Raw genomic sequence first — 27,093 nt, forward strand, 5'->3', positions numbered from 1 at the left:
CTCATTGGTATTTATATAATTTTATTCTCTGTGTTCCTTACCTCTTGGGGGAAAACGACAGAGGACTACGATTTTAAACTGGGCTCTTTTTTACTCAGATCGCAGTCTTAATTTTATGCTACCCTGGGCTGAACATTTTTATTTTTCTACATCCACTTATAGGTGCCAGTATTTCAAACCTGAGTCTCTTACCACAGGTGAGAAAACGTCAGGGTATCTCCATGGACCAAATGTTAAGAGGAGACCCTTATAATAATAAGGTGTCACTCCAATGAATGACAATTCTCTTACAAGAAAGATACATGCAAATCTTAAATCTATTTAAAACTACTTATCAACGGACTGCACGCTGACATGCTATGTGACCCTTTCTTAAGAGCTTCAAGTACACCACATAAGTATTTGTTTAGACTGCAGGAGATCGTTTTTAAACCATGCTGTTAAGCACGTATTCCCATAGGTCCGATCTCTTGAAATTCCATCTTTGGATTTTTACTCGTGTTCAATGCTTGAACACTCCCTTTTACAAGAACCGTGGTCCCCAGATCAACTTTAACTACGTTCTCTACGTATAGTGGGATAGTCTTGTCTCCTAAACTGCTGGATTTTACCAGAACCGTGTCGCCTACCTCAAAAAAACTATTTTGCCGAGCTGGATTATTCCTACTCAGCTGCTCCTGCTGTGCTTTCGTTTTCCAACTATGTATGGAGCATGGTCAAGGCTGGCATAGGCAGCTTTAATGGGTTTCTTTTTCGTTATGCAGTGATATGTTCTATTATATTCTATGGCTGCCTGGAAAAATAATTGGACAAAATCTATCTTCCATTGCAGTTTTAAGCATCTGGCTATCTCTGAAAAAGTTCTGCAAAATCTCTCCACCAGTCAGTTTGAAATTCTATGCAACGGAGGCGCGCTAACCACATCTATCCCGTATTGCCCTTTTAGCAAAGATCGAATCGTAGCAGAAACAAAAGCCGGCTCATTATCGTAGTATGTATATGGTCCTAATGTGGGGAAAAAGATTTATGAACTGCAAAATGGGAGCTTTGACATCTTCAATGGTGCGCGAGGAAATAGGCTGAACCAATGAGAACTTAGAAAACTTGCCGAAACTGCAGTAAGGAAATCCCCAGCTGTTGGGAATATATCGATTTGTAACATCTCACCTACAAGCGTGGATATTGGAGTCACTCCAAGTTTTTGTTTTTTTTGGATGCCTTGCATATTTTTCCTTCTCGAAAACCATGCAATTAAGAACACCTTCGGATGCTATCTTACCCATTTTTGCAAAATAATAGTCGAGTAAAACCTGCTTTACATTTTCCTGTGCAGCTCTATGAGCCCTGTTATACTGTAGGACCATTATTTCCTTTTTTTGTCTCTCCTTATCCGTCACCCAATGTCTGCAGTACCAGAACTTGGTAGCGGGAAATAGCCTATCCAACTTATCTTGAATATAGGCCAGAGTCGGCCGCTCGCAGTGCATTAGGAGTATACCATGTTTGGAGTTACAACATCCTTTATCTGGTCTATTAAGTTCTCCTTACTGCTAATCGTAATAAGGTGTCGTGTCTTAGTTTCGAAAAGTATAAATGTCCTGCGACTCGGGGTGACTGTTTCTTTCAGAATTATCTGATTCTGGAAGCAGTTGAATTACATCTTCAGAAGCAAGAATAATCCTGAGTCTGTCAAACGCATTGATTTTGGTATCATCAAAATCAATAGGCATATTCTTTGAACGAAACTTGCTAACTTTACCAGCTTCTCCTTTAAAGATATTAGTCAAAGGTCTCACAATTGTTGTAAAATCCTTGATGAAACATCGGTAGTAGCTAGCGAGTCCTAAGAAAGACCTTAGTTCATAAACCATAACATCATCTACGTATAAATAGCAGAAACGACCAATTTTATCCCGAAGGACATCGTCTATGGCCCTTTGAAAGATGCTAGATGCGTTCTTCAGGCCAAATGGTAGACGGCAAAACTCATATTTTCCACCGTTTACGGAAAAAGATGTTTTCTTTCTATCAACTTCTGCAAGTTTAATCTGGTGATACCCAGCCTTTAGGTCAAGAGATGTAAAAAAAATTGCCTTTCCTAGGTTTGAAAGTATCATTGAAATACTTCGCATTGGGTATTTGTCGGGTATCGTTTTCGAATTTAGCTTTCTGAAGTCAAGAAGTAGCCTTTTATAAGGTAAACCTGATATTTCGGTACCCTTTTTTCCCACAACCCATATAGGGTTATTATCGGGAGAGCTCGATGTCCTAATAATCGTTCTTGAGCATATCGTTGATCTCCTTATTTACGAACTCTGCAGCTCCCATAGGAAATGGATACATTTTCGTATAAACTGGTTCATTGTTTTCTGACCGGATATATGCCACCTTTTTCGTGTTAAACGACAGAAGTTTATTAGGGTCAGCAAAGGCATTTAAATGTGAACATGTGTTTCATGTGCCTAAGCTCCGCCGGTATCGCAGGTGGGACAATTATGTTGTGAAACGATTGACATTCGTGAAATTAACTTCCGCGCACCTGTGAAATTGGAGTGCCTCAGAGCCCCCCTTGATTATTATAAGCTTTCTCTCGAGGTCAATGTAACCTTTGCCTACCTTTGCTAGCAGGTCAAGTCATGATATTTCATCAAAAATAGTACGTTTTGGTAGAAGAAAAAACGGGCTATTTACTCCAAATATATTCAGGTAACATTTATTTCCAATTTTATTACAGCCATGAATAGAGTTCACATTAAAAGGAGCTTGCACAGGAACTGGTATTGGAATTTCTATATTGTCTTTAATGTAGCTTTTTGCTTCCCCTGTATCTATCAAAAAGTTTCTTATCTTCCCCGCTACAATTCCTAGTACGAACGGGAGCAGGGCTAAAAAATGAACGTCGTCATCTTCATAGTCTGTTTCTTTTCCCGCGTCTATATTTGCCGCTGCCTCCTCGGTTTCCTCATTATACTGCGTTTCCGACTGAGATTGTTCTAGGTAATCTTGAGAGAGTAGATTCACTCTCTGCCGCCTCTGATCCGCCTCTGAGCCTATCTGAAACTTCTATGTTGAACGGATTTAGCATACTGCTACGCGAACGCATACCGTTCGTGGTTAGACTCGAGTTCTTGCGCCAGCTCAAGTGCTGATGGCAAATCTTTGGGTTGAGTCGCAAATAGTATATCTGTGAGGTTTTTTTTTCTTTCTTTCCGGAAAAAAATACACTCAAGTATTTTTTACACATTTTCCCTATGTGTGTCGTTCATTAGGCAAGCCTAATAAGGCTCATGCGTCATAGTCGTTTCATTGATAATAAGGATTAGTTTCTTTTCAACCTCCTCATAGAACTGCACAACTCCATTTCTAGAAGGTGCAGGGACGCTTATCTGAATATGTAAAATCAAGGCGGTCAATGATGGCATAAAAATTTAGAACAGTATTTAACGAAGATAAGGCACGGTTAGCAGCTCACCTAATACGATTCCGGTTTATTAGGACGGCTTGATTGTACCCCTTTGCTGCCGTCGTGGGGCCTTAATGTTTCATACGCAGCCAATGCTACCTGCCGCCAAGAGCCATATTCTTCTTCTGGCAGAGACTTTACGGCATCTAGACCCTCATTACATTCCACCCCGCTCACGATCTTTACTGGCTCGTAGGGTGCAACACTCTGTTCGGGGACAGATAGTGTTGCCGCCCTAAATTGGTCTGTGGCCTGTTTCAGCTTCACTTCGAAATCTTCCTTCTTTGCCTGTGTTGTGGGCCCAGGGTCAGCTCTTCTTCAACACAAGTCTGTTGAAACGCTCAATCGTTTCTAAGTCGTCGGAGTTAGTTCCGGATATAAGTCATAGAGTATTAACAAAGTCAGTTTTAAGTTAACACAATCTGACCGAACGCAGAAATAAAAGTTTATATGGGCACCGGAGCAATCCAAAAATATACCAAAGATTGAACGTAGCACAACTGTTGCAAGGGGAAGCAAAGAATAACACTCAAACTGTTCAACTCAAAATTTCTACTCAATTAAATTTAAAAAAAATGTTACCCAAACTATTAGGGGGCCTCATAGCCTAGTGGTTAGTGTACTAGCTCGCTAAGTGTGAGGTCGTGGGTTCGAGCCCCACTCGTGTCAAGTGCATGGCCCTGCAAGTTTTTCGGCGCTCGCGCATATGATATAAGTAGCGAAAAGCTCTCGTTGGATTCTCGCTATTTATAATTATGTGCATGAGACCCGAAAAACCGGCATTCCCAGATGTCGTTAGGTGGCAAGCCCACTTCTGAGATAGGTTGCACTCGGCTAATCAGCGGATCGACTGAACAATAACGATTACAGAAACAAACACATGATTGGAAAAAAACACCCACACCCCCAGCCCGATGACGACCCGCCGCTTTTCGCAACGGACACGAATTGGACAATGGAATGTGAGGACCCTAATGGAGCCATCCAGAATTGCGCAGTTTGAATAAGGAGATGGGCATAGTTAGGATTGGAACCCTGGAGTGGAACCCGCAAGGAAGAAGAAGAGTGGGACGCCCCAAAAGCTAACCTGGCGCCGTTCTACAATACGCGAACTCGCAGACAATAATACGTCACCTGGGGACTTGGCAAAGAGAACAGCGGGTCCGGTGGAATACACATGTGGATGCCCTAAGCTCCCAAGCGGAGTAATAGGAATAAAAAATAAAAAAAAAAAAAAATAAAAAAACCCAAACTATTATTTTACTTGCTTCGGTCAGTGCCGTATTCACACTTTTTAATTCTCAATTCAATTTGGGGATATTGAAAAAACTTCCGCTTACATGATTTTTTTTAGTTCACTTATGTTAAATCCCTCCCTTCTGCTCCTGTCTTCTTTACTGATGTAAATGCTTGACTTCGCTGCCCAAAGCGGTCCACTCTGGTGTAAAAATGATTTAATTTTTAATGTCGATAGGACGATGCAGGGAATCGCGATCCTTTCACGCGTACAGTGGCGAAGGCCAGCGGCAGTCTGCGTGCAGCTATTTGTGGTTGGAAGCTTCCCACTCAAAATGTATCCCACGTGGATCAAAAGGTTGAGGATGAGTATAGGGATCACCCTATTCTTTATTCAGTGTGCCTCGATCGACCGCTTATCTTCAACTAAAAAACTATCCTACTGTACCCTTGGCCCACGCTTCCGAAAATTACCTATGCTTCTTTCGCACTTCTTTCGTACCGTTGGAGCTTATCAGCAACTAAGACTGCTAGCCTAGGTAAAAAACCTTCAATTATACGATTCGGAGTGTTGATGCTACATATATTGCAAGAGCACCATCTACATACGTATACTTCGAAAAGGTTCCACTACAAGGAGTCAGTAAATAAAAGTTTGTTGACTATTGTTAACTTATGTATAAGTGTATATGTGAATATGTACTTATACATATCACTTGAAAAGCCCACCAAAGGAATTGGAACTACAGAACCTGTAACTCATAAAAAATTGATAAGTTTGAGCTTATTTATTAATGAAAATATTGTATTATACTGTATTATAGTAGTATATTATACTTTTTCATTAATAAACAAGAAAAGAAAGCTAAGTTCGTATGGAGCCGAAGTTGATATACCCTTGCAGTTAGGTAGCGGATTATATTATTATATATATATCGGATCGTGGGGTGGCGGATATGGTATATCGGATATGGTTGGCCGATCCTTATGATAATTTCAACATCAAATCAAATTTCTTATTAAAATATTTGAAACAGACCCAAGCATCTTTGAAAATAGCGAGGTTGTGCTATCCGATCGTTCAGTTACATGGCAGCTATAGGATATAGTCGGTAGATCCTTACGGCTGCCCTGTTGGAAGATCGGATATGGTTGCCCAAACGACACGGCATTTCGATCGTTGCTGCATTAAGGTTAAATACTTATCCTTCCATCTGGACCCGAAATATTGCTGAAGAAAGACGATGCGTTGCCAGGCATCCAACCGCTTGATGTTGAATTTTGTCAGGTGTAGCTCGCAGAAACTGCCCTCTATGCTGAAAATGGTTATGAGTCAGGGCACCCAGATCAGCGGTGTTCTTAGAGAGACGGAATAACGGCCTCGAATTATGCACTGCAGCAATATTGCACACAAGCGTGTGCAACTCGCCGGCCTTTAATAGAGTTAAGCTGACGACCATGACTCTTGGCTGTCTTAACAGCAGCTTCCCACAAGCCACCAATGTAGGGAGAACGGGAAGTGATGAACTTCCATTCAATGAACTCTGGAAAGAAATCCAGGACTGCTTTCCTATGCTCGTCGCTTAGAAATAACCGCTTCAATTCGCTCAATTAATTTTTGGCTCCAACGAAATTGATGGCGTTATCAGCCCAAATCTGTCGAGGCTTCTTCTTGATGGAAATGAATCTCCTCAGTGCATGTAGAATGGTGGACAGATCCCTTACCAGGTCTAAGTGGATCAACCTTCACCTCTCTCCTTCGAAAGATCGTCTATTACATGCTCCAACAAACGAGGCTTCGTCCGAAAACATCTCACACATTTTTTTGCCACCTTGAGCACAGTTTTTCTCCCCCAAATCGGCCAATACTGAGAACGTATCATCGCCAATAACGATCGAAGTCCAGCGTGCAGGTTGTGCTCATAAAAGCTAAGGATTATGCTCCGCCTTACTGGATAGCTCCTGGGCAAAATTACTGAGTGACGACCATCGTAATCCAAGGATGAATTCTTGAGACGCCCGTCTACCCCAAGCAGTCCAAACTGATCCAAAATGGAGGATAACGAAGCCAGCGAACTGGAGGAGGCAACCATTCCCTTCGTCCTTATTTCATCACCCAAATGAGCACGCTGAACTGCGCATAAAAGCATACGAGTCCCCGCCTTGAGATCATGAACGGTAGTTCCTTTATGCCGAATCCGTCTGCCAAACTTATAGACGTACGCAAACACTCGCTGAAGAGATGGAACGGAGTTACCGTATTTGCATGTCGCCACGAGGTGTATATGGCCACTTTACCAATAAAATTGAAGAGCGAAGCTCTAAAGCTGGCTTCTCGATTACTATCGTCGCAGGCCAGTGCTCCTGTGTCTTTAACAGATAGGGCGGCCTCTGACACCATAAATTGGATCCGATCAACTCAGTAGGAAGGGCTCCACGAGACAAGATATCAGCTTGATTTTCCAACCTAGGCACATATGGAACTCCATTGCACATATGGAACTTCGCCACTCGCGGTTAGCGACAAAAACGTTAAATCTGGCAGGCTCATCTCGAATCCAGGATAACACAGCTGAAGAGTCGCACCAACAAAAATACTTCCCTTTGTAAGCACCTAGACTGTGAACCTCTGCTATCATTCTCGCCAACAACTCAGCTCCATCCAGCTCTAACTTCGGCACAGTTAACATCTTAAGAGGCAATACTCGAGACTTTGCACATAGAAGGCGGCTCTCAGCCTCTGGCGACCTGAAAACTATGTAGACACATGCTCCGTCTTCAATGCCATGAATCTCCACGAGTGCTCTAGAAGCCACGAAGCGCCAGCCGAGAAAATTCTGCACGTTGGGTGTGACTGAAGCTCCGGCAGATCTCCTGCCACTCGGTGTAAAAACCCTGAGGTAAGCTTTCATTCCAAGAAAGATGCTCTCGGCACAGCTTCTGCAAGAATATTTTTGCCTTAGACCAACAAGGCCCAGAGGATCGAATAACCGCGCTATTGATGATAGGACAGAGCGTCGCGTCGGCTTCGAAGTGGACTGAAGAGCAGAAAACGAAAGCAAAAGCTGATCAATGGAAGTATCCCAAGCCAATCATAACGTTTTCATGAAGTTGATGCCGTCATCAAAAGTTATATAAGACTCCCGATCTTCTTTAGGCACGCCGTCCAACACTCTAGGGATATTGGAGCACCATTTCTTTCCCCCCAATCGGCCAAAACTCGATCAAGGTCCTCATCATCGCCAATAACGATCCAGGTCCAGCGTGCAGGTTTTGCTCATGAAAGAAAATGATTATGCTTCGCGTTGCCGGATGGCTCCTCGGCATAATTACTGGGTAACAACCTTAGTAATCCATTGATGAGTTCATGAGTCGGCCATCTACTCGAAGCAATCCAAACTGATCCAAAAAGGGTGATAACGAAGCCAGCAAGCTTGAGTAACCATTGCCTTTGTCTGCAACGACCTTATTTCATCACCCAAATAAGCGCGCTGAACAGTCCACAAAAGCATGCGAGTCCCCGCCTTGTCTGCAAAATTTTAAGACTTATGGAAACACTCGCTCAAGAGCTGAAAATGATTTAGCGTATGCAACGCCACGAGGTCTGTATATAGCGATTTCACCAATAAAATTGAAGGGCGAAGTTCTAAAGCTGGGTTCTCCACTACTATTGTCGCATGCCAGTCCTCCTGTACCTTTATAAGCTCTGGCAGATCTCCTGCCATTCCGTGTAAAAACCCTGAGGCGAGCTTTCACCCCAAGAAAGCTGCTCCCGGCACAGCTTCTGCAAGAATATTTTCTCCTTAGCAATAACTGGACCAACTAGGCCAAGCGAATCGTACAACCGCGCTATTGAAGATAAGATCGAACGTCGGATCGGCTTCGACGTGTACTGAAGAGCATAAAAAGAAAGCAGCAGCTGATCAGTGGAAAGATCCCAAGCCAGTCCTAACGTATTCGTGAAGTTGCTGCCGTCATCATAATTTAAATAAGAAAATACGAATAAATCCTCTTCAGGCGCGCCAGCCAATATGCTAGAGATATACTGGAGCACCAGTTTCGCAGCTGAAACTCCTCTTTTTACAGAAACGCTGAAATTCGGCCTTACATGCCAACAACGTCCTCCTTGGTATTTTTGCAAGAAATAAGATCGTCGACGTACAAATCTCGAAGCATGTCTTCGGATCCCACTGGCATATCTTCAACCTTGTACTTAGCCAATTGGTGCATTGCTTGCACATATTTAACATTGTCCAATTTATATCTATGTTTGCATCTCATCCAGAGGGGAATCTCGTCACAAAATGCACTGCAAGCAGCTGTTGAACGAAGCCAGCCACTTAACTTCGCCTCAACGATCCTCTGGCGATAATCTTAAAATGCATTTCCTTTCACATAGCACATATCGGTATCATCAACCTTCTGCAACAGCAAACTGCCTCCAAGTTCGTAAAGCTTCGTCGCCGATGCGGATTCTACGGCCCTCAGATGCAGTATCTCAATACCATGAGTTTTAAAAATAAGCCGGCGATTACTGAACCTTTTGTTTAGCAGCTCCAAGACAATGTCATAGTTTTTGTCCGTCAGCTCCTACGATCGCATAGTTTCCAAGGTAGACTCACGAGGGCAAGGTCCCAACCACTTAAGCTTCTTCACCCGACTTATAAATGGGTTTTTGTCCACCATGGTAGAGAACAGTGACCGGAATTCAAGCCACTGCATATAACCTCCACTAAAAATGTGTGAAGCGGCAGCGGCGGCAAAGCCTAGAAAGTTCTGCCAAACGCGTCGTTTAAAAATTGGCCGCAGAAATAGCGTTGATCAGTGTCAAACTCGCCGGCAACAAGCTGGAGCGCCGAATTATCTCGAGGTCCAAGATGAATCGTGCCTTCCTCGCCGCAGCGTTGAAGTTGACGCGCAAATCGCTCCTGAGTTCTGCAACATCCAGCTCGGACAGCTCCTTGTGTGTGCTCTTGAAATCCGCAACGATGCCTTCTAATTCGCTAAGCCGCACATTTATCATTGCCTCTGGAAATGTCTCCACCGCTTTCAAGAATGACAGTAATCATTGAAGATACTCAAAAAGGACACCACCTTTTTGACTTAAAAAGAGCTTCCTTTCAGGCACACTCGAAAAACGGATTCATTTTCGCAACAACAAATTTAATGTCAAAAGATGTTTATATTTCGCGCACAAATCACAAACAAAATAATGTTTTTTATGAATTAATTTATTTTATATTTTAAACAGCGCCGCTCAAATTTTCAATTGAAAACAATTCAACTAATTATTTTCCAAAGAACAATCACGTCGGGGTTCAACAAATATAAACTTACCGAGCTTTTACTGATAGCTGTAAATAAACTTTATTAAGAATTTCAGGCGTTAAATATATATAGGTGTTTATATATAAGCTCAATTTATTTGAACTTGTTGATGATTTTGTTAATTATAAATTTTTGCTAGGCTAAGTAAACGGAGGGGCGTGGCTTAACTTTTGATGCTGCGCATGACGGCGCATGACGGCAGATTAGGTGGCCGATCGAATGCACGAGAGCGGGCGACGCGAAAAGAGGCGCAGACCTTGCTTCAAAAGCACCGCCTTTCTTGTCACGGGTCTTGGATGTTAAGAAGCACGTGAAAGCGCAAAAGCGCTCTCGTCAACTCGCTTGTCCTCCTTAGGGCGCACTTCAAATGCCCCGGTACCGCTTTTCCTTATTTTCCAGGAAGCCTTTCCTTATTCTTATCTGCGGAATCCTTAACTAAATGGGTATATTGAATTTCTTTAGATATTCAATATAAATATTGGGGTGAAGCGACGGCGCTAGTGCGATTGGGACAATGAGCTTACAAGAAGTACTTACCGGCCATTATGAAGCTAAAGGAATCGCTTGAACCCGAGCGCACATAGGCAAATCTGGAAGAGGGGACACTGCCTACCTCTCTAGGGAAAAATGCATCGGGCAGATAAGACGGCAGCGTTAAGAGTCGCGCAGACGACAGCAACCGAAATATAACAAAATATATGACATTTTCATAATGATCGGTCAACTGAGTTTTTTCTTTCGGTATAATTGGAAATGGTTCAAAGAATTAATAGGTTTAAAGAAAGATTGGTTGATGATGGTTTATTTGAATTAATGTAAAAAGCATTTGATGAGTGTAAAGTTATGTAAGAACATGAAATGGTAAGGACGGGAATCAAAGAAGAAACCCCGATTATTTAGAGTTGTGAAAATTCGCGTCGTAAAAGTGTGTATTATATAGCACCTCTTCCTTCTCCAGACTATTCACTTTCTCTATGAGATTTTCATAGAAAAACAAACGCTTTACAACTATATATTATATTATAAAACTATTTATATTATTTCTCATTCGCGCGGTTCCCACTGCATACGTACAGCGAGGAAGAATTAGTATGCTCTTGAAGGAAATTTAAAATGGAGGTTTTCATATTTGAAAGGGATGAAAGAGAAATAATATGATACAGACCATTATAGTTCGAACATAAAATCCTGAGGGGATCATGCTGTGCATATGTCGATCTACAATGGCTTAAGAATAAAGGACTAAAGTTTCTGGTCCTTCTATTCGGAACGTTAAACTGTAATCGTGTTAGTAAGTGCTGGCTATCTACATCACCATTAATAAGGTTGTGTAGGAAAACGACACCCAGCATTGTTCTATGATTTGTTAAGGATGGTAAGTTTATTAGTAGGAGTTCACTATTATACAAAGGTAGGTGAAGATTTGCGTCCCAGTTAAGTCCTCTAAGAGTAAATAATAAGAAGTTCCTTTGTACGGATTCTATGCGGTCTTGATGAACACCAGACACATGAACCGTACTCCAGTATCGGACGGACTATGGATATAATATAAAACTCTTTTAGTAATATAAGAGTCGTTAAATTCTTTAGCCCATCTTTTAATAAAACCGAGAACACCTTTAGCCTTATTAACCATTGAAGAAATATGGTCGGAAAATTTAAGTTTTATGTCTAAAAGGACACCAAGATCATTAACATGAGTTAATTTTTCTAAGGCAATCCCAGAGAGATAGTACGAAGCCTGGTGAGGACTAGTACAATAAAAAGACATAAGTTTGCATTTTGATCCATTAAGTATTAAGTCATTAGCTAAATACCATTTTTGAAAATTATAGAGATCGGACTGGAGTCTATTTTGGGCAGACGGGAACTTATATTGCAGACAAAGCTTAACATCGTCTGCGTACATTAGTACCAGGGCGTTCGTTAAGGATGGGGGCAAGCCATTTATAAATAGAGTGAATAGTAATGGGCCAAGGCTTCCTTGAGAGACTCCAGATGTGGCACGGACTAAGCGGGAGTATTGATTTTTAAATAAGACTCTCTGAGTTCTTTCATGTAAGTGGCTGGAGATCCACGTAATGAGGTCGGTTGAGAATCCCAAAAGATTTAGTTTGCTCAACAAGAGTGAGTGATTAACTGAATCAAATGCTTTACTAAAGTCTGTGTAAATAACATCAGTTTGAAGTCCCTTTTGGAAGCCATCTAAAACAAAGGATGTCAACTCCAATAAATAAGTGGTGGTTGAGCGACGCTTAATGAAACCATGCTGACATGGAGAAATTATTGATGAGAATAGATGTTGCAAATGAGGAGTTATTAATTTTTCGAATAACTTTGAAATCGCTGACAATTTTGAGATGCTTCTGTAGTTGGCAGCATCGGATTTTTTCCCCTTTTTGTGCAGAGGAATTATGAAAGATTCCTTCCATTTAAAGGGGAAAATCGAAGATTCCAAAGATAAGTTGAATAGTTTTTGAAGAGGTTTGCACAGAGCCCTAGCACAGTATTTTAGCACACAGCCTGGTACTCCGTCGGGGCCTGGCGAATAAACTGGTTTTACCTTTTGAAGATCCAATAATAAATTGTTTTCAGAAAGAAGTGGAACAAATTTACTATTAGTTGGTTGAATGTTGTAAGCGTATGGCTGATCTGAAGTTTTAGGAGGTGAAAACGTTGTTTGGAAAAATTTTGCGAATAAATCGGCAATGGCCTGATCTGAAGTCGTTTTTACAAAGTTATAAAACTGCTTTGGATCCTGAGTGAACTGAATCCGACAGCGGCGAATATAATTTTTATAACATTCGGCGTTATGCACGATGAAATTTAGCCGAGCTATTACAGGTTATTTTATATTTATTTAAAAGCCTGTCTTTATCTGTTTTTAATTTTGTTAGGCACCTTGTAAACCAAGGAGGATTCTTTGTAGCGGACGGATATTTCCACGGCACACTTAAGTCAAAGAATGTATTTAATGTCAAATAAAATTTATCGAGGATGATATTTATATCTGTGCATGCCAGAATATCGGACCAATCAAAAGTATCGATTTACAAATTAAGTTTACGAAAATCAGCCTTACGAAAACAACGAATCTTCTTTGATACGCGAGAAGGCTTCTGATTGACACCAGAATTGGTTTCAATTGAAACTTCAAGCGTAGGGTGGTATGGATCTTTAAGGGTTGAGAAAGCTCTGGAAAGTGTGTTTGTATCTGGATCAGCACAAAACATAAGTCAAGAAGCCGACCTAACGAATTTCTAACATGGTTGATCTGGCCTAGGGACAAGTCAAAGTTGCCTGCCTTGAAACCATGATGGGTGGAAAGTGATAAGAAAGCTACATTTTCAGTATTTGACCAATTGAGTTCTGGTCAATTAAAGTCACCAAGAACTACCAGAAGGTCAATATCGGACGTAAGATTGGAAACAGACTGTATAGCCGACAAGTGATACCAGTATGTAGGCGGCTCGGAAAATGGTGGAATGTAAGAACAAATTAGTCTTCAACCACTGTACCAACTAAGGTTAATAAAAGGTAGGTAGAGGAGGGAGTTAGTAAAGAGAGAGCTACGGGAGAGCGCAAGTGTAAAGAAATGCACGCAAAAAGATAAGAGCAGAATTAACTGCGAAAATTCAAAAGGCAGAGAATGAAAAAGAAGCATATATTTGGATTGCGACTTTTTAATTTTATTAAATGCTCACCGAAATATGGCACTGCACAGGCGCGTAGCGATAACTTTAATACTAAGACACAATATTAATATTATACAAGAAAGGAAAGCTAACTTCGGGCGGAGCCGAAGTTGATATACCCTTACAGTTGTGCCATTTCCGATCATTCAGTTATATGGCGGCTATTGGATAAAGTTGGCCGATCCCTATGAAATTTGGCAAATAAGATTATTTTGCCCAAAATGGAATTTGTACTAAGTCCCATTCTTCTAACTTTTAAAACACCAAAGTTATGCCAATTCCGATCGTTCTATGACAGCTATAGGATATAGTCAGCCGATCCTTATGAAATTTTTTACACAAGATTTTTTGGTCAAACATAACATGTGTGGAAAGTCCCAACCCTCCGACTTATATACTACCAGCAAGGAAAAGAAGAATGTGTGCAAAGTTTCAACTCGATAGCTTTAAAACTGAAAGACTAGTTTGCGTAGAAACCGACAGACAGACGGACATGCTCATATCGACTCAGGAGGTGATCCTGATCAAGAATATATATACTTTATAGGGTCGGAGGTGTCTCCTTCACTGCGTTGCAAACTTTTGAGCAAAATTATAATACCCTCTGCAAGGGTATAAAAACAAGTGTTTAAATTAAGGTTTCAAACCCGCGTTTGACAAAAATAAAATTTATCGCAAGCGCAAAAAATAATCACGACCGTTCGCTATGAAGTGAAGGAAGAGAGTGATAAAGTATTATTTATAAAGTAGTAACTTTGAACATATATGTGACACTTTCGTGACGTGGAAATATTTGTTAGAATTTACATACGCAAAATTTAACAGTGTTCCGTCTGACTCCGTCTTGAGTACGATTCATGCGTTTAGAGTCCCCAATATGGGATTAATCAAGACCGAATTGAATCTGTTCGATTTCTTCCAATTTTCTCAGAATTTCTTTCAATTTTCATTTAGGGGACTAAACTGAAAGCAAAGCACAATCATAGTAAACTTTTTCTAATGTACTCAACTTCACTTACAAAGCCTAGAACGTTGATAAGTGTCGATTTCTTATAGAACCCTTTTGATGGTGATGTAAATAGCTAGAATGTTTTTAAATAATTAAAATAAAACCATTCCAAATAAATATTATATGAGGTATTAAAGGATTATGCAATAGAAAATTTACTCCTTCCTTTTTAAGACACAATAACACATATGCCCAGCGTGAAGTTCTAACAATACCACGTTGGAACTACAATATTCTTAATCGCAGCATTTGGTTTTACTATTATTTAAATATTAACAATAATTATTTATTTGACTCTACAGCAACACTTTTCCAAACGCTACTTTTGTCACTTTTCCAACGTGGGATATAATTATGCAAAGGGACCGCGTCAAATAATCGAATAGATAAATTATTATTTTTGTAGGTTCTAATGATACTTCGCAGATTTACCACATCGTCTCTTCCAGCCCCCAAAAGTAGCATCATTCTGTAGCACCTGTTCAGGAATAGACTTTATTTATTTATTTATTAGATATGATGGTAAAGCTAACAAACTCGGGGCCTAGTGCCAGCTACGAGGCCTTCGACAACGTGTTTCAACTATTTTGTTATGTTAGTGATTAGCTTTGTTAAAGGTATACTCATTTTAATTTTAAAATTTGAATTTGATAAATTCCTAAAGGTTTTCTGGTGTTGTATTCTTAAGATACCCAGTGGCTGGCCGATTTTTAAGGAGACTTTACTTATCCTCTAGCATTGCTGGGCAAAAGTCTAACATGTATTCCATGTTTGTGGGTGTTGGTGATCGGCAGAGATAGCAGTTGCGTCTTGCGAGATAGGTGTTGGGCTCGAGGAAATGCTTGTGTGTTATGATTGTATGTCCTAGCCGAAGTCTTATAAATTTATTCTGGCCGGAGTGCATTGTGGTTAATATTATATTATATTTTGGGGTAGTTGCCATGGTTATCTTGTAAAGTTTTGTACCTTTGAATGGGATATAATGGAGTTGACATTTTTTGTTGCTGGTTTTTGGTTCGATGTGCTTGTGTAATAGTGTGTGTTTGGCGCGGGTGAACAGTTTGGTTGCGAGGTGGTCACGTCGATGCTTGATTGTTGGGATATTAGCTTCATAAAGTAGGTTGTGTGTTGGTCTGGTGCGAAAGGTGCCCAGGACTATTCTAAGTGATGCGTTTAATGCCAGGGATAGACATATTTTTCTTGTTTTTTTAAATAAGAAGTATGCCAAGAAATCTAGTTCTAAAAATATTTTCAAACAAATTTGTAAAATAAAAGAATCTGTACCAAGTCCCAACTTTCTAACTTAAAAAACAAAGTTATGCAAATTCCGATCGTTCTATGACAGCTATAAGAAATAGTCGGCCGATCCTTTTGAAATTTTGTACATAAGATATTTTGCCAAATAAAACATGAGTCGAAAGTCCCAACCCTCTAACTTAAAAATACACCAAGGTTATGGAATCGACCATAAATCGGTCCTGCCTGCAACCAAAAGAAGGATGTGTGTAAAGTTTTAACTGGATAGCTTTAAAACAATGATACTAGTTTGCGTAGAAACGGACAGACGGACAGACGGACAGACGGACCGACGAACAGACGGACATGCTCATATCGACTCAGGAGGTGATCCTGATCAAGAATATATATACTTTATATGGTCGGAGATGTCTCCTTCACTGTGTTGCACACTTTTGACCAAAATTACGCTCTGTAAGGGTATAAAAAATGGGCGTGATGTGGAAAAGAATAGTACAGGGTAATATTATATAGTCTAGGATATCAAGTATATCCAGACTTTCCGTTATATCTTTAGCTATTACATGGGTTTTTTTCTTACTTAGATATTTGGTTGCTTTATATGCACATACAAATTACGTTTTAGAATCACTTTTTAAATATAATATATTCCATTAGGCATAACTTATGTTTACATATATAAAATCGAATTGCTGTATTTTTTTTACAGAAATGAAGAAGTTATTTTCTATATTTTACTTCTTTAATAGAAGAACTTAGCTTGTTTTTATATATTAAAAGTTATTTTAATATACTTTTATTTGAAACACAGTTCTAAGAAAAAAACTTTCAACAACAATACCAATATTAACACAACATTTTTTAATTTTTTACTCTGGTCAACCACAACCACATCAATGTGAACCGGAAACTCCACCACTTTCAACGCTAATAATTGAACTCAACTCAACTGCCTCTTCAAATGACTTTCTCTAACTCTACATGTGTATCGTTGTACATTGCATTATCACTCTATCTACAAATACGACCAATCTTTATTTAAAAAAATTACAAAATACTCTAATAACCATTGTCTGAATTTTTCATAAAACTTTACACATAATTTTGAACGATTTACAAACTATTATATTCATTTGAAAATAATCAAACTAATTGTGTCCTTTCAAATTAAAAAAAATTGATTTATTATTTCGTTTATTTAAAAATAAAAAAATTTTAAATAAATAACCTAAAAAATTAAACAAATTTATATATAAAAAAAAAATATAAAAAAAAACTTAAAATGAAAAATAATACAAAATACCTATCGTTATTAATGTAAACTGCATTACCCAATCCAAACACGTCAAACATAGATAAGAGTAATATTCCTTTATTGGTTACCTTGCATATTGCGCATGCAAAGGCCAGGACAAGTTGGCTATGAATGCCCTCCGCCGCCTTCGGCATCAAGTACTGATGACAAAAAACAACATATACAAAATGTCGAACTTAAAGAAAGGTAAACGTTACGTAGAATATTATTATGGTTAAAATTTATATTCATGGGTATTTTCAGATCTTCTAAGTCGCTTTTGGCCAACGTATTAGATATTGATGATGATTTCCGTGGCAACCACCGATGTGGCAATGCTTCATTTCTTCACCAGCCTACATATTACAGGGCAATGTACAGGTAATTTTTAAATAAGTCTTTTATTATACTTTTACAGAGGGTAAGTTAAAAAAAAAAAATTGGTTATACCCTTGCAGAGGGTATTATAATTTTGGTCAAAGTGTGCAACACTACAAAATAGACATTTCCGATCCTATAAAATATATATATACTTTATAAGGATCACCTTCTCAGTCGATATAAGAATATCCTTCTGTCCGTCCGCCCGTCCGTCTGTCTATTTCTACGCAAACTAGTCTCTCAGTTTTAAAGCTATTGACTTAAAATTTTCACACAACCTTGTTTTGTTTCCAGGCAGTATATTAGTCGGAACAGCCAGGATCGGTCGACTTTATCCTATAGTTGCCATATAACTGATTGATTGGAAATGCCATAACTTTCGTGTTTTTTAAGCTAAAAAATGGGACTTGATACAAATTCTGAACACAACTGAACTTTAGAAATTTTTCGCGCGTTAGGGATAGTTTAACGGTAAAGTTCTCATTTGATGAATAAACGGTACCGGGTTTAACCCGAGCTCGAGAATGCCACTATTTTTTCCATGTTACTGAACATTTGGAAATGGCGTATACTTGGTATTTTAAAAAATGCTTGGGTCTGTTTCAAACATTTTAATAAGAAATATGATTTGATGTTAAATATATCATAGGGATTGTCCAACCATATACGATCCAATATATATATAATAATATAAGCTGCTACCTAACTGAGAGGGTATATCAACTTCGGTTCCGCCCGTAGTTAGAAGGACAGACAGACATGCTTAAATCGACTCAGGAGGTGGTCCTGATCAGAATATATATACTTTATGCTTCACTGCATGGCACACTTTACACAAAAATTATCCCAATATACCCAAAAGCAAGGGTATTATCATTAAAAAATAAATATTTTATTTTATCCTTTTTTATTAAAAAGAATAAACCCGACCGAGGGACGCTGTCGCGTAACGTACGGCTCGAATCGCGGGAATATATCCGAGATAGTTTAAAAGAAGAGTAGGAGTAAGATATCACTAGGAAGCACAAATAAGGCGTTTATTATAGGGGATTTAAGATTATTAGTGGAGCAAAGTGACAAGATGTGGTAGAGACCATTGTAGTCCGAACATAATAATCTATGTTGGGCATATGTCGAACTATAATGGCTGAGGAGTAGAGGACGAAATAGTCCTTCTATAAAACTTTAAAATTTAAGCGTGTTAGTAAATGCTGGTTGTCTACATTTCCATTAAACAGTTTATATAGAAACATGGCACCCAGCTTCATTCTACGGTTTGTTAATGATGGTAAGTTGATTAGTAAAAGTCTACTACGATAAGAGGGAAGGTAAAGATTTGCATCCCAATTAAGTCCCCTAAGAGCAAAAGTAAGGAATTTTTTTTGTACCGATTCAATGTGATCTTGGTGTACTCCATATTGAGGACTACAGACACACGATCCATACTCAAGAATCGGACGGACCAGTGATGTGTATAACGTTTTAGTTATGTACGGGTCATGAAATTCTTTTGACTATTTTTTAATAAAACCACGCACACCCATAGCATTATTAACCATGGTAAATATATGGTCGGTAAATTTAAGTTTCGAATATAATAGGAAACCTAGATCGTTAACCTGAGTTAATCGTTAACCCAGTTAAAAAGTAAAAAGTAAGGGTTTAAAAAAAGACTGAGTTTACTTATAAGAAGCGAATGGTTAACAGAGTCAAATGCTTTACTGAAGTCAGTGTATATGACGTCTGTTTGTAAGCCATTCCGGAAGCCATCCGTGATAAAAGATGTTAGCTCCAATAAGTTGGTAGTGGTGGAGCGGCGTTTCATTAAGCCATGCTGGCACGGAGATATTATTGAACTACATAGGTGTTGCCAATGGGGAGTGATAAGTTTTTTTAAAAGCGTTGAAGTTACTGACAATTTAGAGATGCCTCTATAATTTGCAGCGTCGAATTTTTTCCCTTTTTTATGCAGCAGAATAATAAAAGATTTCTTCTCTTTTTCATAGATTTTTGTTTTAAACTCTTTTTTAAGGAGCGGTTTGCACAGAGCCGCGGCGCAGTTCTTCAGAACTTTTTAAAAATTAAATAATAAATTTATTAACAATTAAATAATTAATTTATTAATATTATTTGTTTTTATTATTGAGTAACCTTGGACCACTGTATCAGGGTAACGAAAGGGGAAGATTAAAGAGAGCGGTTAGTGTGAGTTAGTAAATTGCAAAGAATAGAGATAAGAATCTCTATTGAGCGAGAATAGAAGCAAGTTAGCTAATTAGAGATTTTATAAAAACGCAGTGCGCACAAAAAAACACGTCCGTCCGCTTTAAGGTAATGCGAGGAAGAGTTTAAATATTTAAATGCATATTTTTAAAAACAAGAAAGGAACGCCAACTTCGGGCGGCACCGAAGTTGATTTGAACAAGCAAGCTAGCAGCGTCGGATGGGCCAGCGCTGCTGTGTTTAGAAAGAACGGAAAAGGAGAAACGCGTCGAGCACGGACGGCATGCGGGGGGAGCAGCAGGGGCAAAGGAACCAGCACGGCGTCGCGCACGGAAGAAGGAGAAAGAGAAATCACCGTGGAACGTAACTGTCCCGGCCGGGCCGCCACAGCCGCGCTCGAAGGAGAGAGCGGGGAAGGCGGGGAATGGAGCAGCCCGCGACTGGGCAGCTGTGTTTAGAAGAATGCAGAAAACAGAGAAGCATTGGGAATGACCAGGAGGGGGCGTGGGGGTATTGGGACAAAGTCCGATGAACGGAACAATAACAATGCGGATCGGAGGCCCAAGCGGGGCAAACGGGGGGGGCAATAAAGAAAGCCCGCCGATAGAAAGGCGGCAGGATTGGAGAAAGTTAACGGCGAGAAACGGAGGAGCAAAGGATTAACGTTAGGAAGCGAGAGTTGCAAGGAGTAACGGGCGCCTCAGGCACTATATAAGGAGGGCCTCTGGAGCAAATCGAGACCGAGTCTTCTAGAAAAGCTGGAAGAGTTGAGTGAAAGACCCCCCGTGGGTAAGTCTGACATTCGAGCGGGAAAGTTTCTTTGAAGGAATTAGGAGTATAGGCTGAAGGACCCCCCGTGGGCAAGTCCGACAGTCTCAAGTGCGGGATTTTAAAGCGAGTGCGAAGGATCTGCGATCAGTAGCTTAAGGACCCCCTTAAGGACTATTTGGCTGTCCTTCGGCGGAAAGCAAGGAGCAAGTGGGAAAGGATCAAGGATCCGCGGCAAAACTGAAGCTGAAGGGTAAAAGGAGTCGGGTTGAGTTATTCCTGGACACAACAGGTATCCTGGTGTCGTAGCGGTAGCGACGGGTCAGCCTGGCGTACGCCTTGCCTGCTCCTGACCGTTCAAACCAGGTGCGATCCTGTAAAGCGAGGGATAGCCAGCTCGGAAACTCAATCCCACAAGTGACACCACGCAGGGACACCCCGGGAAGGTGCCTGGGAGGTGAGCCACTCGGTCTGTTAACACGGATTAGGTGCCGGCCACGGCGAAAAGGCTTTCCCAGTGAGCCAAAGATACCGAAGGTCCACGGCACCCGCAAAGGAGGAGCAGCGACGAAAGAGCAGCAACGTCAGAGGAGCAGCGGCGACGAGGGAGCGGCGGCGACGGACGAGCAGCGGCATCAGAAGAGCAGCGAAGAAGACAAAAGCAACAACACAGGCCCCGCAACCAGAGTCCGTGAGTCCAAACGAAGGGAACCGTGAGCCGTTTCGGCCCCAGGCACCCAGACCACACGACCTGCCGGGCGCAAGCTTTGGGAGGGCGTGTGTATTGGCACCAACCCGAAGCGGGGATCGAGGATCGACGGGAGGACGAGCGGTCGGTCGGCTGAGCCAAGCGGCCGGTGAGTTCACCCTTTTTGTAAATTTAATATAATAAAGGGGATATCTATTAAACGAATCATACCGTGTTATTCCTGGGCTCGGGCAATCATGTCGAATCTATAAATTCGGTGGAACGTACATCTAATCTCTGTGAGCTAGTCGCGGCATTTGTTGCAAACAAACAATAGCAAAAACAGTTCGTTACAGTGCTTTTTAAGCACAATGGGAACTTGGCAGGGGTTCCATTTTGGGCAACTTAATCCGATCTGCCAAATATAGGATCGTCCGACTTTATCCTATAGCTGGCATGTAACTGAACGATTAGAAATGGCATAATCTTAATAGTTTAAAGATGCTTGGGGCTGTTTCCAACACTTTTATACCCATACAGAGTAGGGTGGGTCGATTGAAAAATCGCTTAGGCACATATCATTTTTGGATTCTAGGAATCAAAATAAGAAACTTTGCTCAAGAGACCATACCTCTAAAATGAATTCTGATGTCCCTTGTTTTAACGTGTAGGAAAAATCCTGTTTTGACCCATTTAGAGTGCCCCAATCGAGTCCAAATGTATGAACGACCCAGTAACTTTGGAGGGTCGACCCACCCATACAAGTGGTACCCCCCTGGGGCCCCCAAGGGACGAAAAGAAGGAGAAAAGGCGGTGGGCGGAGCAAATAGTTTTGAGTTACATTTTCATAGCATACTTTTTACGTGCTGTGATTTTGTGATATTTTTGTAAGAGAGAATCCCTAGGGGGATCCCAGGGGGGTACCACTAGCATGGGTGGGTCGACCCTCCAAAGTTAGTGGGTCGTTCATACATTTGGACTCGATTGGGGCACTCTAAATGGGTCAAAACAGGATTTTTTTGGAATTTGACCTTTTGGGTACCTACCCGTTAAAACGAGGGACATCAGAATTTATTTTAGAGGTACGGTTTCTTGAGCAAATTTGTTTATTTTGATCCCTAGAATCCGAAAATCATATGTGCCTAGGCGATTTTTTTGACCCCCTACAAATCGAACCGCCCTAATGAATATGTCGGGAAATGTTGGTCGTTTTTCTCAGTCATTTTCTATTTTGCACACGCAGCGAGTCGCAATGATATTCTTTCTTATGACCTTTCACTTCCGATGGCTGTTCTCGATTGCCTTCCCATTCCACTTCCTTCCTTCCATCATTGCGCCACGCTCAGCAGGGCTTTACTCTCTTTCCCTACTCTTATTCTCTTATTTTCCCTCGCTCTTATTCTAATAAGCTTCTCTCTCTTCATTTTCAATGCTCATTTATTTATTTTTGGACCATACACTTAACTTATAATTAATCAGTAAATATTATTTGAATTAAATCTATCTTATCTCCGACACGGCCTTCCTGACTATAACACGTCCTCGTGTTGCTTTGCATAGTACAAGATTTATCAGAACACATCATTGTCAATATTTTATATTACTTAGCTTATCTCTATGATTACAAAGCTTACTTATACTTCAAAACAAAATCAATTGCACTTCTTGTGCCTTCAAGCGTTAGTTTGACGGGATAACACTTCTCAAATTCTCTAGAGTACAAGCTCTCTTCCGTACAAACCCAACCACTTGGATATCCATCAGAGATTAGCTTAGCAGGATAACTTTCTTTTCTTTCACATATCTTAGAGTACACGCTCTCTTCCGCTCAAGCTCAATCATCTGGTTACCAATTCACTTATCATCAAATCATAATTTTAGCAGGCTTCTCTCATACAAATCAGAGTACTACGCTCTCTTCTGCATAAAATTTCTCCCTCGCACCCCTCTTGGGTCACAGATCTCTTGCTTGCACGCACTACTTTTTGCCGTCGTCAAGCTCTTCTTCAAATTCCAAGGTCTCTCGATCTTTAGGCACACTATGCACACTATCATGCGGGTATTTATACACCCTTCTAGTTGTCAATGATTTTAACAAATATCGGTCACCATCTAGCAATTGTACAATTTCGAATGGTCCCTTAAACTTTGGATCCAACTTCGTTTGGTTCCGCTCTTCGCTTTTCAGCAATACATGATCGCCAATTTTATGCCTTACTACCTGAACATGCTTTTTATTTACTCTTGCCTTATCATACTGAGCATTCTTACTTATGCCTTCCTTAGCTTCCTTCCTAGCCTTATTCAGATCTACGCGCTCTTCCTCATTTACAGTGAGCATTCCCACTGTTCCCATCTCGCTTCTTTGCCAATCATCAGCTCTAATGGACTATGGTTAGTTACCCGGTTCATGGTACAGTTTATTGCCAATTGTACTTCGCCCAATGCTTCTTGCCATCGCTCACTTGTCTCTACAGCCGTTAGCATGCCCTTTAGCACACTCATAACGCGCACCACTCCAAGCTCGAACTATGGCACGTTGAAAGACTGACGAAGCGTTTTTGAGGCCAAAGGGCATAGCTAAAAATTCATATTGACCCTCTGGTGTCACGAATGCAGTTCGCTCAACCGAATCGGGGTGAATTGGCACCTGATAGAAGCCACTGGCCATGTCTAGGCTAGAGACATATTTACCGCCTTGCAGGCGATCTATTTGGTCTGATATTAATGGCAAGGGGTATCTATCTGACACAGTATTTGCGTTGAGTTATCGATAATCTATGCACAGTCTGTCACTGCCGTCCTTCTTTTTTACAAGTAACATTGGATTAGCGAAAGGGGAGCTACTTGGTCTAATTACGTTGGATTCTAGCATTTGCTAAATCTTTTCTCTTACTATTTCTTTCTCACTCTCGCTAAGACGATATGGTCGTCTCTGTTCTGTTTTTTTTACGTCCACTAAACGGATTTCTAAAGAACCTGTCGTAACACGTCTATTTGGAATGCCATCAATGAGAAATTTGGAATATTTGGCCAGTATGTCGTTTAATTTTAACTTATCACTATTACTTAGCTCCAAATTAACATTACTTTTATGATCTATCTCGTCTACATTTTTATCATTATTTAAAGACAATACGGTTTGAGTTTTGTAGATATCGAATCTATCTCTTTCTAAAGTTACTCCAAAACCAAGCTCAAAAATGTCTTGTCCAATTATCATATATTTATCTACTACATGAAATGACAATTCAAAATTAAATTCAGAAATTTGTATGGTGGACAGAATCTGCATATTGCTCTTGACAACATTGTCGCCTATGCCTCTCAAAACAACCATGTTATGGATTCTCTTTCCAGCCAGCTTGGCGCCAACTGTTTCTTTAACCAAAGAGCATTCTGATCCAGAATCAAAGAAAAATGGAAACTTCTCACCAAATTGAATTGCAGTCCCATTTGGCTGATGTAATGCGCACATGTCTACTCTCCTTTCGTTGCTGCTTCGGCTCGCTATTGCTGTTCCTCTCGTACACACTAAAGCGATATGTCCAACGCCGCCGCACTTGAAGCAAGTAATTGTTGATCTCTCTCGTACCATCGTTGTTCTGTTGTTGCTTTCGCCATGTCTAGTCTCGTTTCGTTCTTCTGTTCTCCTCTTGCGACACTCCATTGCCTTATGTCCAAGTTTTCCGCAATTATGGCATCTAATCGGCGTCTGCATTTTGAATCTCTTCCTCTCGGGTCCCTCTGATGCAGAAAATTCTAAATTTCTGCTGAACGTGTGCGCCTTGAGTTGTTGTTGCAGTTCAGCACGTGTTTTTATGTTTGTGGTGAACGCTACACGCTGCAGTCTGGGGTCGATTTGGGATGCATGAGCCAAGACTAGAGATATAGCGATCTCCTCATGGGTCGTTGATTTCCATTTGGTCAATAACGATGTAATTAGTCGTCTTGAATACACCGAGAGGCATTCATTTGCATTAGGACGTCCCTTGAGCATGTTGAGAAACACTGCTGCCGGCGTCTCGTTGCCTTCGTAGCGTTCCATGAACAAATCTCTGAATTGCGACCAGCTCATTCCGAGAAAACAAATTTGCGAAAGCCACTGCGAGCCACTACCGAGTAGCGATTTGCTGAGCGTTATCACCAAGGATGCACCTTCTTGTGGATGTTCACTTAAAATCATATCCGCCGTTTTGCACCATGCTGCCGCGTCGGCTTCTGCAGCTTCGGGGTTGAATATCGGTAACATCGCGGATGCGGCGCGTGTGTCAGGTTGCGGCGTTGCTTTTAATAGTTCGGTTATCACTCTATTTTGCGATTCTAATAGTCTGCGCCAGCTATCTTCCGAGTTATCTTGTAGGGGCGGTGATCCCACTTCTGATGTCGGGAAATGTTGGTCGCTTTTCTCAGTAATTTTCTATTTTGCACACGCAGCGAGTCGCAATGATATTCTTCCTTATGACCTTTCACTTCTCGATTGCCTTCCCATTCCACTTCCTTCCTTCCATCATTGCGCCACGCTCAGCAGGGCTTTACTCTCTTTCCCTACCGCGCTCTTATTCTAATAAGCTTCTCTCTCTTCATTTTCAATGCTCATTTATTTCCTTTTGGACCATACACTTAACTTATAATTAATCAGTAAATATTATTTGAATTAAATCTATCTTATCTCCGACAAATACATAAATGTATGCTAAAAAACTTACTCTAATATTTTGCAACACCTGAATCTATTACGATATAATTTAAACCTATTATTAAACGATTAAACGATAACTACGATGCTCTCAATGGTTATTGGAAATATCTTTTCAAACCATTTGGTGCGCCTGGATAAAATGAGCTGAAGTTGATCCTTGCAGTTAGGTAGTAGCTTATATTATTATATAAACGAGGAGTGTTTAAAAAGTAAGATGACTTTGTATTTTTAAGAAAAATTTTTAATTTATTTATCAATATTTATGTTGTCCCCTTCAAAGTAATCCCCCTCAGATACAATACACTTATGCCAACGGTTTTTCCAATCCATAAAGCTCTTTCCATAAGCACTTTTCGGTCTCTTCAATCGTTGCAAATCTCCGTCCTTTCATAGGTCTCTTTAGTTTTGGGAACAAGAAAAAGTCACATGGGGCCAAATCCGACGAATATGGTGGATGAGCATTATTGTGGTGTTGTTTTTGGCGAAATAATCCGTCACAAGCAAATATGAGTGAGTAGGGGCTTTATCATGATGCAAAAGCCATGAATTGTTTTTCCACAGTTCTGCACGTTTCCTTCGTATTTCTTCTCGCAAACGGCGCATAACTTATAGATAATACTGTTTTTTGACCATACGACTATATGGTAAAAACTCCTGATGCACCACGCTATTCGAAGAAAACAGTGATAAAAACTTTGACATTTGATCGAACTTGGCGTGCTTTTTTCGGTCTTAGCTCACCTGGACTCTTTCATTGGGACGATTGGGCTTTGGTTTCGATATCATAACCCATGATATGTCACCAGTTATGACCCTTTGAGTAAATCTGGGTCGTCGTTGACGTCATTCAACAGCTCTTGAGCTATGCTCATGCCACGGTTCTTTTGGTCAAAAATAGCAAAAAATCGCCGAGCACGCAAAACAACATGTAACTTTTTCGCCTCTCACAACCAAACAAAAAGGGGATTCGCTTGAAACTTGGTACAGATGTTAGGGAAGAATGTACCAACATAACGAAACAAAAAAATCGATAATCGAAAATATGTTGA

The 27,093-nt window shown here is 40.5% G+C and overlaps 1 protein-coding gene and 1 long non-coding RNA gene across 2 annotated transcripts in view; one reads left to right on the forward strand and one right to left on the reverse strand.

The window, feature by feature from the left end:
• Window positions 1-27,093, forward strand: part of LOC6502870 (neuronal acetylcholine receptor subunit alpha-7) — a 580,669-nt gene that overhangs the window by 238,037 nt on the left and 315,539 nt on the right. Inside the window, exons 4-5 of the mRNA XM_032455972.2 lie at window positions 17,344-17,489; window positions 17,547-17,663. Coding sequence (XP_032311863.2) covers window positions 17,344-17,489; window positions 17,547-17,663 — 263 coding nt within the window. The remainder of the gene's footprint in view (window positions 1-17,343; window positions 17,490-17,546; window positions 17,664-27,093) is intronic.
• LOC116656414 lies at window positions 22,607-25,912 on the reverse strand. Its single transcript, XR_004311376.1, has 3 exons — window positions 25,816-25,912; window positions 25,413-25,415; window positions 22,607-22,630 (listed from the first exon to the last, which is right to left on the reverse strand). It is a non-coding gene; the product is annotated as an uncharacterized LOC116656414 (long non-coding RNA).

The sequence above is a fragment of the Drosophila ananassae genome, chromosome XL (genome assembly GCF_017639315.1).
Source record: "Drosophila ananassae strain 14024-0371.13 chromosome XL, ASM1763931v2, whole genome shotgun sequence".
Lineage (NCBI taxonomy): Eukaryota > Metazoa > Arthropoda > Insecta > Diptera > Drosophilidae > Drosophila > Drosophila ananassae.